Here is a 14450-nt window from a genome sequence, read left to right as displayed (position 1 = left end):
CAAACAAAGGTAAACTGGACCGTTTCCACAGAAGTTGCTTGAATTCCACTTAATTTAGTGTTAAGCCCAAACTAAATAGAATCACTTGTTTTAAAAGGGGGACAGGTTCACAAAACAGAACATCAATGGAAACACTGCAACAGTTTAAAAAAAAAAGCCAACAACTAATGTAAACAGGTTTTTCTGGATTCCATCCCTGTGAGTGCTGTGAACCCTAGCAGAGTTGTTCTAGTAAATGAAAGACAGAAAAAGGAAATTGCATAATCTATCCTTATGGTCTAAACTAAATGAAATGCACAAAGGGTATTAAAAATTATGAAAAGTAAGTTTCATTTTTAAAATTCTTTGTTTTAAAATTCTAAGCTGTTGTTGCCAAGTGTAAGAAATACATGGGCCAGATCATCAGCTGGTGTAGACTGGCATAGCTACACTGAAGTGGAGCTATACTGATTGACACCGGTGGAGAATCTGTCCCGTACATATTTTAATAAGATATTTTGTGATCAGTATCACTTTCAAGGGTCCTAAAATTAAAAAAAAGTTACAGTGCATTCAGCCCAAAGCTTGGCTGCTGCTGTTGAACTTTAAACATGTTGCTGTAGTATTACCAGGCAGTCACTCTCGCGAGGCCCTGTACACCCAGCGGCACACTGGTTATGACAACAGTCATTGGGCACCCTTCCTCTGCATCGGCCTGAACATTGCTGGGCACAGATGACTTTTGTTACTGAAAGACAGAAAAAAACTAATTAAAATGCATATTTGCTAAACCAAGATTGACAAGTAAGGAGAAAACTCCAGATAAAGAACACATGGGTAGAGCCTCTCATGAGACACCAGTTTCCACTCTCATCATCAAGTGAAATTTGTGGGATGGAGAGGCCGGAAGGGAGTTTCTGAGCTTTTCCTCACCAATGTATTAGAGCCAAATTCAACTCTCAATTACCCTGCAGTAAGGCATCAATTCTGCAAGGCACTGAACACTCTGGCCCTGATCCAGAAAAGCACAGTTAAGCAAAGTTAAGGATAGGCTTACATGCTTTGTGGGAAAGGGGCCAGTGCTCATCACCTTGCTAAATCAGGAATAACTTCACTGGCATCAGTGGAATCACTCCCAATTTACAATGCCATAAGACAGCAGAATTTAACCTTTTATATCTAATAGTTTTACTGAGATAATAAAATATCAGTTGGTGCTACCTTTGAGATATCAACTTGGTGGGAAGACCAGCTTTATATTAACAGTACATACTCTTGGTGTCATTAATGTTCCTGTTAAGTCAGGGTGGGCAATAATTTTCGTAGGGGGGCCACTTCACAAATTTTGGTAAGTCGTCACAGGCTGCACATTTCTACTATATTAATGGAGGTGTGTGGGGTCGGGAGGGAGTTTGGGTGCAGGAGGAAGCTCCGGGCTGGTGCAGAGTGCTGGGGTGCAGGAGAGGGTGAGGATTGTGGGCTCTGGAAGGGAGTTTTGTGCAGGAGGGGGCTCCGGGCTGGGGCAGGGGATTGGGGTGCAGGAGGGGGTTCTGACTGGGGGAGGCGCTTACTACAGGCGGCTCCCGGCCGGTGACATAGCAGGCTCAGACAGGCTGCCTGCCTGCATACTGTGGTCCCACGCTGCTACCAGAAGCGGCTGCGGCTGGCTGCTGCTGGCACGTCTCTGTGTGCCCCTTGGGGGGAGGGGGACAGTGAGTCTCTGTGCACTGCCCGCGCCCACAAGCACCGCCCCCGCAGCTCCCATTGGCCGGTTTCCGGCCAATGGGAGCTGTGAGGGTGGCGCTGGGGGCGGGGGCAGTGCGCGGAGCCGCCTCCCCCTCCACCAGGGACGTGCAGAGACTTGCCAGCAGCAGCCGGCTGCTTCCAGGAACTTGGGCTAAGTTTTCCTCTCTGTTATGCAGCTCCCATACGGTTTGCGCCAATATAACCAAGAGGAAAATTTTGGACCAGAAGCTGTTTCTAATACCAAAGCAATCACCTGCAACAATTTTTTAGTATCAAAATCATCTGGACTAGAATAGTGAAAAAAAATCAATCATTGACTAATGTGGGTTTGCACTACTGCCCTGGGAAGGACAGAACCAGAACTGCTCAACTATGCATCCTTCACAGCGAATTGATTTTCCTTAGATTCCGCGGGGAGGTGCCTATGCTTTTTGAGCAGGAGGATTTGATTTCTAACCCGCTGAGTGGTCACAGTGTACAGCAGGGGTTCTCAACCTTTTTCTTTCTGAGGCCTGTCCCAACATGCTATAAAAACTCCACAGCCCACCTGTGGAATAATAGCTGGTTTTCTGCATGTAAAAGCCAGGACCGGCATTAAGGGGTAGCAAGCAGGACAATTGCCTGGGGCCTCATGCCACAGGGACCCCCGCAGAGCTACACTGCTCAGGCTTCAGCTTCAGCCTTGGGTGGCGGGGCTCAGGGCCTGGGCTTCAGCCCCAGGTGGAAGGGCTTTGGCTTTCTGCCCTGGGCCCCAGCAAGTCTAATGCTGGCCCTACTTGGCAGCCCCCCTGAAACCTGCTCGCGCGCCCCACCCCCAAGGGGCCTCGGACCCCTGGTTGAGAACGACTGGTGTGCAGCATGGTGTCAACTATGAAGTTCCCAAATGGGCACAGAGTAGTTAAAATATTTTAAAAATTCTTGTAACTCAGAAATAGTCACACTGCAGTTCAATCACAGTTAACACTTAAATCATCCGAGAATGGCACTCTGCTACAGGGTAATCAACCAGTATAGGCTTGTTTCTTTTCTCTTCTATTTTTTTGTTTTAATTTGTTATTATTTACTTTTTCTTTCTGTTAAACTTTTGCACCTAAGCTTTATTATTTTGTGATCTCATATTTGTAACCAAATACTACATTTTCAAGGAAACATATTATCTCCAAAATACACATAACTGGTGTAGCAGCAACTCCTCCACATAACCAGAAACAGTGGGATAAAAGACACATTGTTTTACAACAACAGAGTTTTCATATCATTTTCGTAAGCATCAGCAGGGGTGTAAAACAGCTCATCGTTCTGAGAACAATTGACAAAAGCTTCCCACTGGAAGTATATCATGGTAAATGTTTATGTTTTGTGCAGTATCGTCCACATTTTCTCAAGGATGGAAAGAAATCTGACATAAAAATTTCCCACATATGGGATGCATTTCTGATAGGCCAATTTCATAAAAAGCTTAACAAAATGAGTGTTAATTGCTAAATAAGCCCCATCCTGCAAACGCATATGTACACATGCTTAACTTTATACACCCTTGAGTAACCCCATTGAAGTCAATAAATCTACTCACAATATGTATGATTAAGCACATGCGTAAATGTTTGCAGGATCAGGATCTAAATTTCTTAAGCCTAAAGGTTAGTATTACCTCTGGACACCATGTTAACAGTGGATATGATCCTGCAAGTGCTTTGCACGTGGAACCACTATTTACATCAATGTGCACAGAGTAACTGCAGAATTTGTCCCACAATATCCAGCATAGGGTGTTTTATGAGCAGCTGTGAAGGATTGAGGAGTGAAGCCATTTGAGCTGGTTGAAAAGTTTTGAAACTGATGAAAAAATGAGGGTGGGGGAGAGGAATATTTGAGTGGTTTTTTCCAACCTGCTCTAGAAGCTATGTAGATCTGACCTGATACCTGAATTGTGAGCAAGATGCTCAGATTTAAATACATTTGTAGGGCTGGATTCTGCTGTCACTTATGTAGATTTAAATCAGAAGTACTTCCACTGAACTCAGTGGAATTATGCTAGTGTAAAGCTGGTATGAGAGAAGAATAAGGACCCATAGCATTTCCCTGACTGCAGACTAGCTACACATATTATAAAGCAGTGAAATAATAAACTATCAAAAGAAACAAAGTATTCACAGTACATTCCCCATCAGTCTTTATATACTGAAAAGTAAAATCCTCACAAGAACTTTAAGTGTCTCTAAACATCTTGTGTTTGTTGTTCTCTTGATGCCCATAGTAAGCATCCAATGTGCAAAATTACAGGGTAAAGGGTGTTCAGCCTATGAGTGACGGGACTGCCTAAGGATTCCGAAGTGCTCTATAAATAATTAGGACACCTCTCCCATGCTGTGAATCCCCTGGGCCATGCACCCTTTAAAGGCCATCACTTCATTTTCTGAGAGTGGTCAGGACTTGCTTTATATGCCTGCAGGGTATACGAGTGTGACCTTTTCTGACTATCTGGTATTCATGTTGGAAGGAATTCTACAAAGGAGATTTAAAAAACAACACCACAGTAGTGGTGAGTTATTCCCATTCTCAGCCTAAAATATTATGTAAGAGTTTGTATGTTAATACTCAGTCATTCTACTTGAAACAACAGAAGTGGAGAAAATTCACATTACAGCTACTTCATTATCCCTTTATAATTACTAAGGTCTATATTTTGGGGAAAAGCTAAGGGAGGCAGGAAAAGTGCTTCCAAAACTGAAAGTGTCACGCAAAGACTGAGCATTCATGGAGAAATCTCAGTCCAGTCCAAATTATTTTGGGGTTTCTGTGCTGTTCATCAGGCCTCCTTTCTCTCCACATATGTGGCCGCTCAATGAGGAGCTGCAATGGCTTTTGTTTGCTATACAGGAAGAGCAGTGCGTGCATATGCAAAAACATAGTGGAAGTTACTACTGCAAGGATCATTATTAACAATCACTCAGATACCTGATGGATTGCTAGGGGAGCATGCCACCCATGTCTGCGGTGGGCATAGTGTTTTCCATAAAACACTGGCCATCACATCAGGACTTGACAGGGACATTATTCAGTGAATAATAAACAAACAAATACCTAAAAGCATACAGTCAAGGATATTTTAAATTAATCTCTGGACTTACATGTCTGGCAGTTCTCTATGCCGGCACCCCAACAATGATCTTCTGTACAATTTGCATGACACTTGGAACCTAAAATGTAAATGTTACATTGATTGGAAAACCTTTATGCTGTAACATGCAATTGTTAGATAACACACCAGGGCTGTCAGGAACGGAATCTTAGGCCTGGTCCACACTAACCCCCCACTTCGGACTAAGGTACGCAAATTCAGCTACGTTATTAACGTAGCTGAATTCGAAGAACCTTAGTCCGAACTTACCGCGGGTCCAGACGCGGCAGGCAGGCTCCCCCGTCGATGCCGCGTACTCCTCTCGCTGAGCTGGAGTACCGGCGTCGACGGCAAGCACTTCCGGGATCGATCCGGGATTGATTTATCGCGTCTAGACAAGACGCGATAAATCGATCCCAGAAGATCGATCGCTTACATCTGGACCAGGAAGTAAGTATAGACGTCCTCTTAGTCTTTCAGTTACAACATATCCCCCATGTGCCTGTTACTACAGCTACAGGAGAGCTTCTGTGCCACACACTGAATGATGAGGATAAAAATAAACAAGAAATAGATACCCATTCAGTAAGCACTGTCCATCCTGTGTACTGAATGAGGCAGGGGTCCCGTGGAAAAAACGGATATGATCCTGTAATTAATTGCATCTTAATGCGTATGCATATATGGGTGGAGGGGCAGCAGGAAGGGTGGAGCATGAGGGAGATGGAACAACATCTTAAGTCTGGCATTTCCTAATGTTTGATTGCTTGACTTTACCACTGTAACTTTCTTCTAACATACTCTTCTTGTATGTGATTCCCTATGTTTTTAAAGAAGCAAATTGAAAAAACAGAAATTCTATCATAGGGAACCAGAGTGACCCCAGCATAGGTCATTGGCAGGGCTGGGATATTCAATCTACAGCACATACCTCTATTGCTTGAGCTAATGGTGTAATGGTACTAGTAGGCAGTTATTCTTTATGTGGATCAGCCACTAGAGAAGGAGGAGAGACACACTTTGCCAGTGGATTTCATAACTATTTTGCTGACAGCAGAGAAATATTGAGACTGGATTCTATTCCAGGCTTTGGAGGGGAGTGTAATTTATTGGTTACAAACCCTTCTTTCCCTGCCACCACCTACCTGTCTCTGTCCTTCTCTGCTCCTCTCCATCCCCAACTCCTAACTTTGTCCCTTTCTGTTCACATCCCTCTCCACCCCACCAGCTCCTGTATCAGTCTCCCTCTATTCTTATTCTCCCTGGGCCTCTCTGTGCCTGTTCTGCTCCTCACCCCCAGCTCCACTACCTCCTGCTCTTCCCCCTCTACATTTAAGTCAGGTTGCTTCCTCTTACTGCTTCACACTGCCTAGGTTCCAGCAGGGGGGGCATTGAGGGCACAGGAGAGAGAGAGAGAGAGAGAGAGCGAGTCTACCTGCTCTAGGTTCCAGTGCTAGGCACCATAGTGGCTCACAGGACCTGGGAAACTTGCAAGGAAACTTCTGCTTAGCCCCTGAAGCTCTGGGCTGGAGAATACTCAGGGCTCATCTACACTTACAGTGCTGTAGTGCTTAGTGAAGACGCTACCTATGCCGACAGGAGAGTTTCTCCCTATGACACTGACAGACTAGCTCAGGTCAGAGACATAGGCCAATTCATTTGTGTGTGAATATCAAAGGAGTTAAATGTATTAGTATATATTCAGGCCAATTCACTTGTGTGTTAATAGGGATCAAAGGAGATGTTAATTGTATTGCTTTTGCCTATCTATATCCTATTGTTTACTATTACATTACATTAAGCATGCCTGATAATTAAATAACCCTAGATCAAAGTGTGTGTTAATGTAGGAGTGTAATCAGGTGTTAGAATTTCATGAAAACTAATGGAATGTTACTTGTATTATCTATTCCTATTATAATGTAATGGCAGGCATTTAACTAAATAACTCATCAAATGCAAATGAAGAGGAGTGCTAAATTCAAAGTAACTGACCATTGTGTGGGTTCAGATACTTGTCAGATTGTTGTCTGTGAAAAGAAGCTATCAGTACTGATTCAAAGGAAGATCCTTTATCTCTAGACTGTTTGGATTCTAACAGGATAGAATAACTGAACGAGTAGACGGAGACCTCCAGAATTATTCTGGGTAGCCCTGGAAAAGACTTTTGGGAAACTGGAAGATTACTACATCTCTGCTATCATTTTGGACTTACAAACTTTGACTCACCTGTTATTATATTTTACATGCTTTAACCTCTCAATAATTCATTCTTTTTTCTTAGCTAATAAACCTATAGTTAGTTTACTATAGAATTGGCTGCCAGCGAGGCCTTTGGTGTAAGATTCTGAGTACCAGCTGATCTGGGAGTAAGTGACTGGTCATTTGGGACTGGGAGAAACCTGATGGGGTGTGATTTTTGGTTTATGTGACCATCATCACTAAGTTCAGTTTGTCTGGGTGACGAGCTAGGCTGGAGAGGCTAAGGGGACTGTCTGTGACTCCATGGTAAGACTGGTATAGTGATCCAGGAGTTCACGCTTGTTATTGGCTTGGTGAAATCTAATAATAGAATATACCACCAGTCTGGGGTATCTGCCCTTGTTTTCTGACAGTCTGCCCTGAGACAGGCACTCACACTTGTGAGCCACTCCAGACAGCATGACAGTGCTGTCACCGTAAGTACTCCACACTGGTAGCTGTGTTGACAGGAGAAGCCCTCCCAGCACTGTCTACACCAGGAGTTTGGTCGATATAACTGCATCACTCAGGGGTGTGGATTTTCTACACCCTGGAGAAACATAGTTATACTCACATAAGTTTGTACTGTAGACCGGGGCTCAGTTACTTTAGGGCAGGGGTCTCAAACTCAGATGACCTCGAGGGCCGCATGAGGACTAGTGCATTGGCCCGAGGGCCGCATCACTGACACCCCCCACTTGCTGCCCCGGCCCCGCCCCCACTCCACCCCTTCCATGAGGCCCCGCCCCTGCCCCGCCTCACCTCTTCTCGCCCCTTCCCTGCCCCCATTCCAACCCCTTCCCTGAAGTCCTCACCCCAACTCTGCCCCCTCCCTGCCCCCAGGGGGTGCAGGAGGGGTGTGGGGTGTGGAGGGGGTTCAGGGCAGGGAATTGAGGTGCAGGAGGTGTGCAGGATGCGGCGGGGGCTCAGGGCAGGGAGTGCAGGAGGTGTGTAGGGTGTGGCAGGGGGCTCTGGGCAGAGAGTTGGGGTGCAGGTGTGAGGGGTGCAGCAGGGGGTTGGGGTGCAGTGTGTGGCAAGGGGCTCCAGGCAGGGGGTTGGGGTGCAGGAGGGGTGAGGGGTGCAGGGTGTGGCAGGGGGCTCAGGGCAGGGAGTTGGGGTGCAGGAGGGGTGTGGGATGCGGCAGGGGGTTGGGGTGCAGAAGGAGTGCGGGGGTCTGGGCTCCGGCCCGGCGCCGCTTACCTAGAGTGGATCCGGGGTGGCAGCACCGCGCACCGCGGCCAGGGCAGGCTCCCTGCCTGCCTGCCCTGTCCCCGGCCCCGCTCCGCTCCACTCCAGGAAGCAGCTGGAGTCCCTGGGGGGGGAGGGGGGGAGGGGAAACGGCACCATGTGCTGCTCTTGCTGCTCCTCCAGGTACCTCCCCCAAAGCTCCCATTGGCCGCGGTTCCCAGTTCCCGGCCAATGGGAGCTGCAAAAGCACGGAGCCCTCTACTCGCCTCCCACACCCCTGTCTGGGGCTGCAGGGACATACAGTAGTTAGGCCGCTTCAGGGAGCAGCATGGGGCTCGTGGCGGCACGGGGTAGGCGGCAGGGGACCGTGGGGAGCTTGGCGGGCCGCACGAAAGAACCCCACGGGCCGCATGCGGGCCGCGGGCTGCGTGTTTGAGACCCCTGCTTTAGGGGATGGCACATGCAGAGCCTGGTTGGCACACAGGAGTTGTAAGGAGATGGAGCATGTCCAGTACAGAGAATATGGCTGTCATACTATATCAAGCCTCTTCTGAGCATGTGTGAACTGTGATTTTTCAGAGGCTTATAAATAACTTGGCTAAATTTGGATGAATGTTCAGAGGGATGGCAAAAGGCACATTCCTGACATCAGGGCACCCCCAATTCCCTGACAACTTTCAAATGCCTGCTCCAAAGTATGGAGTTTCTCAACAAAATGGTTGAAAGAATTATTTTAATAAAAACAAAATTACTTATATTTTCCTAATCTTGTTCTCAGAAGTAGCTCAACCTTTTTAGCTGAAATTTTTCAGCCACATGTATATGTTATTGGACTATTACCTCAGTTAAGAATGCTGTATATAATGCTGAATTAACAAAGCTGATTTTCTGAAGGAAAAATCAGAATTCTAAATTTTTAAAATTTCTTATATAAAATAAATAAAACTAAGAACTTGCCAATTAGTGTTTGCTATTGATACTGTAGATGTGTAGGTAGTCAGTTAGCAGGTAGAATTAGAGCCCTAACTTGAAGAGCATGTGTATCTGCAATCTGCATCTAGAACTGGGCAGAATGGAACATGAAACGAGTACATCATCTCTGGGATCTAAAAACTGAAAGACTAACTGGCCTCCTCACCTTGAAACTCTGTATGGTTAGAGCTCATGGCCAGATAGTAATTTGTCATGTAAATCAATGTTTTTGAATAATACATCGCTGACAACAAAACAAATATGACTGTATTTGCAAACGATTGGCGACATTTACTCAAACCACAGGGTAATTTGTACCCTGACTTAATTACTTTTGTTTCCACAGCTCTGACAAAAGTAGTTCTCAGCACTGAACTATGCAGCACACATACAATTAATGAAAACAAGTAAGGGTAAAATAATAATATATGGAGATATACCTATCTCATAGAGCTGGAAGGGACCCTGAAAGGTCATCGAGTCCAGCCCCCTGCCTTCACTAGCAAGACCAAGTACTGATTTTGCCCCAGATCCTTAAGTGGCCTCTTCAGTTATTGAACTCACAACCCTGGGTTTAGCAGGCCAATGCTCAAACCACTGAACAAACTAACTGATCTGTAAAGTTAGTACAGGCCTTCCAATCATTATCCCTACCCCCTTATTTTTTATTGTTGTTTTTGTTGCTTTGTTTTGCTTTTTATTTTTGTTTGTTTTCTAATGACAGGTAAAATCCCAGGGACACAATTATCTTGCATGCTCATTATTTAAAAAGAAAAATGGCTGCCTGAACAGATTAATCTGAAACTCACTACATTTAAGGAGTATTTCTTTCTAGGACAGTTTTGTCCAGCTCATAACACGTGGCTTTTTCCAACCCCCTCACTGCCAAAATAGCTGAACAAGTGTCAATACTTGTCTAATAACTGACTGATTTACTGTTGGGCCAAAGGGATTCAAGTTTAAAAGTTAAAGGTTAAAATTTCCATAGTACTCAGGGCCAAGCTCTGCTGACTTACACCTCCTGCAATCCCATTGACTGCAGTGGGGTTCCAGAGTGTATGTCAACAGTGTGTGCCTGCTAGTGCTTAGTCAATTACTCAACTGAAGTAGATCAGAAAATACACATTGTGCCAATCTGTAGTGCCAAAAATGCCCAAGAATTAAAACAAACTCTTTTCTCTCCTCTTAAAATTTTGTGAGCTGAATTTAGATCTTACAAAGGATTAACAGTACTAGCTTGGGTCAGATATAAGCATGGGTACATGTCATGTAAGCTTTCAAATCTACACCTACCTCCATGCTGATCTAAAGTATCGCTATTTATCCATTTCTGGTCTTCATTTTTGCAAAGATTTCCTAATACTGTCAAACCATGTGTAGAGTTCATGATATTCACAAATAGGAATTAGGGTCTCAACCCAGCAACGCATTTAAGCACCTTGGGAGTACCCACATGCTTAAAGTTAAGCATACGCTTAAGAGCTTTGCTGAATTAGGGCCTTACGCTGTAAATTTAAAATCATTGGAAAGAAAATGTGTATGCGTTATATTGTTGTGTGTCATTTTCACGGAAGCAGCACACATTTAAGGCCCAACCCAAAGCCCACTGATATCAATGGGAGCCAATCCACTGGCTTCAGTGTGCTTTGGATCAGTCTCTTAGGTCCAAATCTTGGTCCTAGTAAATTCAATAACAAAATATAATTGATTTCTATGTGAGTAGGATTTGAAGTCAATGCATTTACATAAAAGTGTTTGCAGAAATGGGGCTCTATAATGCAATAAGTAGGTTGATGGTACTGCTGTCTGTAACAGAGTGACTACTGTTTTGTTAAATGTATACTTACAATTAGACAGATTATTTTGATCTTCCAACAGCATTACAACGTTTTTGTTCAAATCAATAATGTCGTCCCACAGAACTGTGTGCATGTTGCACAGTTGTGGATTGTTGCTGATTTTAACTCCTCCATTAAGAATTTCTGCAAAAGAAAAACAGGACAAAAATGAAGCAATTGCATGATCGCTCTCTTTCTTCCTTCATGAAAAGGAGATAAACACACTCATCAGATGCCATGTTAATGGAAAAGGACATTCTACAATATCTTATTACACTTGAAAGAAGGCATAACTAACTGTCGATAAGGGTCGAATAAGGGTCCAGTACTGCAGCCTTTGCACATCCAACCCTCTTCCCCCCAAGTGAAGCCAATAGAAATTATGGATGTGCACAAAATGCAAAACTGGGTGTCAAAACCAAGTGGCTGAAATTTTCAAGAGTGAGTTGTGATTCTCGGTGTCTCCATTTCTGGGTGTTCAGATTGAAGCACTTTGAGGTTCTCAACACTTTCTGAAAATCAAGCCCCCTCTAAGGCATCTCAAATTGGCACAAAAAACATCTCTGTTTTGGGCCAACATTCATTACTCTGCAATTCTATAGGGCCTAAGTGGATTAACCCCCGGAGGTCCTAGGCCTATGCATTGTAAAACAAGGAACTTTCCATCACTATCAGTAACCTGGGTAGTTATAAAGTGGGCAGGTATTTGAATAAACTACATTTAACTTCCTTCAGAGTGTCTCATTTGGAACAGGACTCTAAAGGTCAATGCTTCTTAAATGAAGCTTTTCATAAAGATCTGGGAGTTTCCTTCAAATAAAGTAACAGTTCACAACCACATTGTCTGCCCCACCACTTCACCTGATAACCGTTTCATTGGCAGCTCCTTGAGTCCACTGATTTTATTTATATTTGTGTGATAATTGGATAAAATTGCCAGTGCGTAAAAGTTCTCAAAAAGCACGTTTCCTCGGATGATCTGGAGATTGTCCAGTGGAATGCTATCCACATTGTTGAGTGCTATTAACACGTAGCCTGCAACCTCCTGTATGGTCTGAGGAAAATCAGAAGGAACAAAATATTAAGTGTCATTGTGTCAAGCTGTTTCTCTAAGCTGTTTGCTGAGAGGAAAACAAGATTCATTTGAAGAGATTATCACCTCAGAACTCAGATCAGTGACCCACCCATGCATCTCTGGTAACCCACAGCTCTTTATTTTTTACACACAGGTGAGCTACATTTGATATAATTACTCCCATAATTTCTCTGCATTCAAAAATATTGTAACCTGATAACCAAGCACGAAATAAACTGAGTATTGAAAACACATTATTTCAAAAGCACAAATCTGAGGAAGGATGATCTAGTGCAGGGCTTCTCAAACTTCATTGCACCGCGACCCCCTTCTGACAACAAAAATTACTACATGACCCCAGGAGAGTGGACTGAAGCCTGAGCCCATCCAAGCCCTGCTGCTCCCGGCAGAGGGGCCAAAGCCCGAGCCCCATCATCCTGGGAAGGGGGGCCCCAAAGCAAAGCCCAAGGGCTTCATCCCCAGGCAGGGGGCCTGTAACCTGAGCCCAGCAGCCTAGGGCTGAAGCCGAAGCCTGAGCCCCGGGTGGTGGGGCTCAGGCTTTGGCCCTGAGCAGTGGGGCTCATGCTTCAGCCCCAGCCAGTCTAACACCAGCCCTGGCAACCCCATTAAAATGGGGTCACGAACCACTTTGGGGTCCCAACCCACAGTTTGAGAACCACTGATCTAGTGTGTAAGGTATCAAACTGGCAGTCAGGAGAGCTGAGTTCTACTCAGGGCCGGCTCCAGGCACCAGCCCAGCAAGCAGGTGCTTGGGGCGGCCAACGCAGAGGGGTGGCACGTCCGGCTCTTCGGCGGCAATACGGCGGTGGGTCCCTCACTCCCTCTAGGAGTGAAGGACCAGCCGCCGAATTGCCGCCGAAGACTGAAGCGGCGGCAGTAGAGATCGCGATTGCGATCACGGCTTTTTTTTCTTTTCTTTTTTTCTTTTTGCTGCTTGGGGCAGCAAAAACCCTGGAGCCGGCCCTGGTTCTACTCCCAGCTGTTCCACAACCTTCCTGTGCTATCTGGTTGCGCCATGCCAGAAAGCACTTTTTTCAATACATCCAGTAAAATATTTATGTCCCTTTCTTTTCCATTCCCTCCCAACAATAGTTCATTCACTTGTGCATGGACATGAGCACGAGACAAATGTAGTAATGGAAAGTAGTTCATGCATTATTGTCTAGGATTATCCTTGAAGGTCACTCAAAATTATTGTCTGGACAGAACGCAGCTGGCTTACTTGGTGCGGGAACATATTGCACAAGTAATGATGGATGGTGATGTTACATGTCTTGGTTTCTAGTTATTAGGGAGATTACATCTTTTACCAGGTATCACCAAGGCAGTAGAATGCTCCAGCTAATGATAGGTCATTTTCAGTGAAGAGCCATCAACACTGCAGTTTGCTTCACTGGTCTGACAACCCTCAAATTTGGTTATCTTTAGGGCACAGTGCAGAGCTTTTTCATTTTCCTTGGGAGCATGGGGGGAAGGGGAACAGGAGTGCAATACTTTTCCCATTTAAAATAATTACTTTTGAGCAGTGGGTGATGAGCATGAGAAAAACTGCTTGCTAGGTGCTGTGAAATCATTGATACAAGTACAGTGTATCCTAGGGTAGACCGGTATTTTAGAATTCCATTCTGTGATGTCTCTAATTGACAATCAGTAACTATGTGTTTGAACAGGTTTTACATTTGTCACCACATTTTATATATATCTGACCCTTCACCTTCAAAAACAATTTAATTCCTTAAACAGGTAACTCATCAGACTAGAAAAATATCTCAATTAGGAGTTAACCTCTCTTGAGGTTGTGCACATCTCACCAATGCACATTGTGTGCTGGATCAGAGCAATGTGATTAGCTACACTAACCTTCAGGAATGAAAGATCATGATCGTGTGTCACATATGTGATCTCCAGATTGCCAAGCACCACCTCACAATTGTTATACATCCTTTGCAGGCTGGTGAAATGGTCCTCCATGTTCCCCAGCTGGGTCAGCTTGTTATTTGTTCCTTGGCAAACTGTGGGGAGAAAGAAAGCAGCATGAAACAAGGATGAACACATACAGAATGGGCAGCTACTGTCCAGCCACCTTTACAAGCATTAAATCAGTATAAATGAAGTGTAAGCGCAGATTGTCATGAAAAACTATACCACCTCTCTATTGCGTTTCCCGCTATCTAATAACTAATTAGTTAGGAATGTGCAACATTCCTCAAGATTAGAGATAGATCAAAACGAATATCCCTCCATCATCTACTTTTTGTCATGGAGAGAG

The 14450-nt window shown here is 44.7% G+C and overlaps 1 protein-coding gene across 2 annotated transcripts in view; it reads right to left on the bottom strand.

Moving 5' to 3' along the window:
- EGFR (epidermal growth factor receptor) overlaps nt 1-14194 on the bottom strand; it is a 66802-nt gene extending 52608 nt beyond the window's left edge. For both annotated transcript variants that reach the window (XM_065399481.1, XM_065399482.1), the window contains exons 1-5: nt 14042-14194; nt 11947-12139; nt 11095-11229; nt 4857-4925; nt 609-727 (exon numbers count right to left, since the gene is read on the bottom strand). In XM_065399481.1, coding sequence (XP_065255553.1) covers nt 609-727; nt 4857-4925; nt 11095-11229; nt 11947-12139; nt 14042-14152 — 627 coding nt within the window. In that variant the 5' untranslated portion in view covers nt 14153-14194. The remainder of the gene's footprint in view (nt 1-608; nt 728-4856; nt 4926-11094; nt 11230-11946; nt 12140-14041) is intronic.
- Between the last annotated feature and the right edge of the window lie 256 nt (nt 14195-14450).

The sequence above is a fragment of the Emys orbicularis genome, chromosome 2 (assembly GCF_028017835.1).
Source record: "Emys orbicularis isolate rEmyOrb1 chromosome 2, rEmyOrb1.hap1, whole genome shotgun sequence".
In the NCBI taxonomy this organism is placed as follows: Eukaryota; Metazoa; Chordata; order Testudines; family Emydidae; genus Emys; species Emys orbicularis.
The sequence above is the reverse complement of the archived record's forward strand: the minus strand, read 5'-3'. Positions and strand labels throughout refer to the sequence as shown.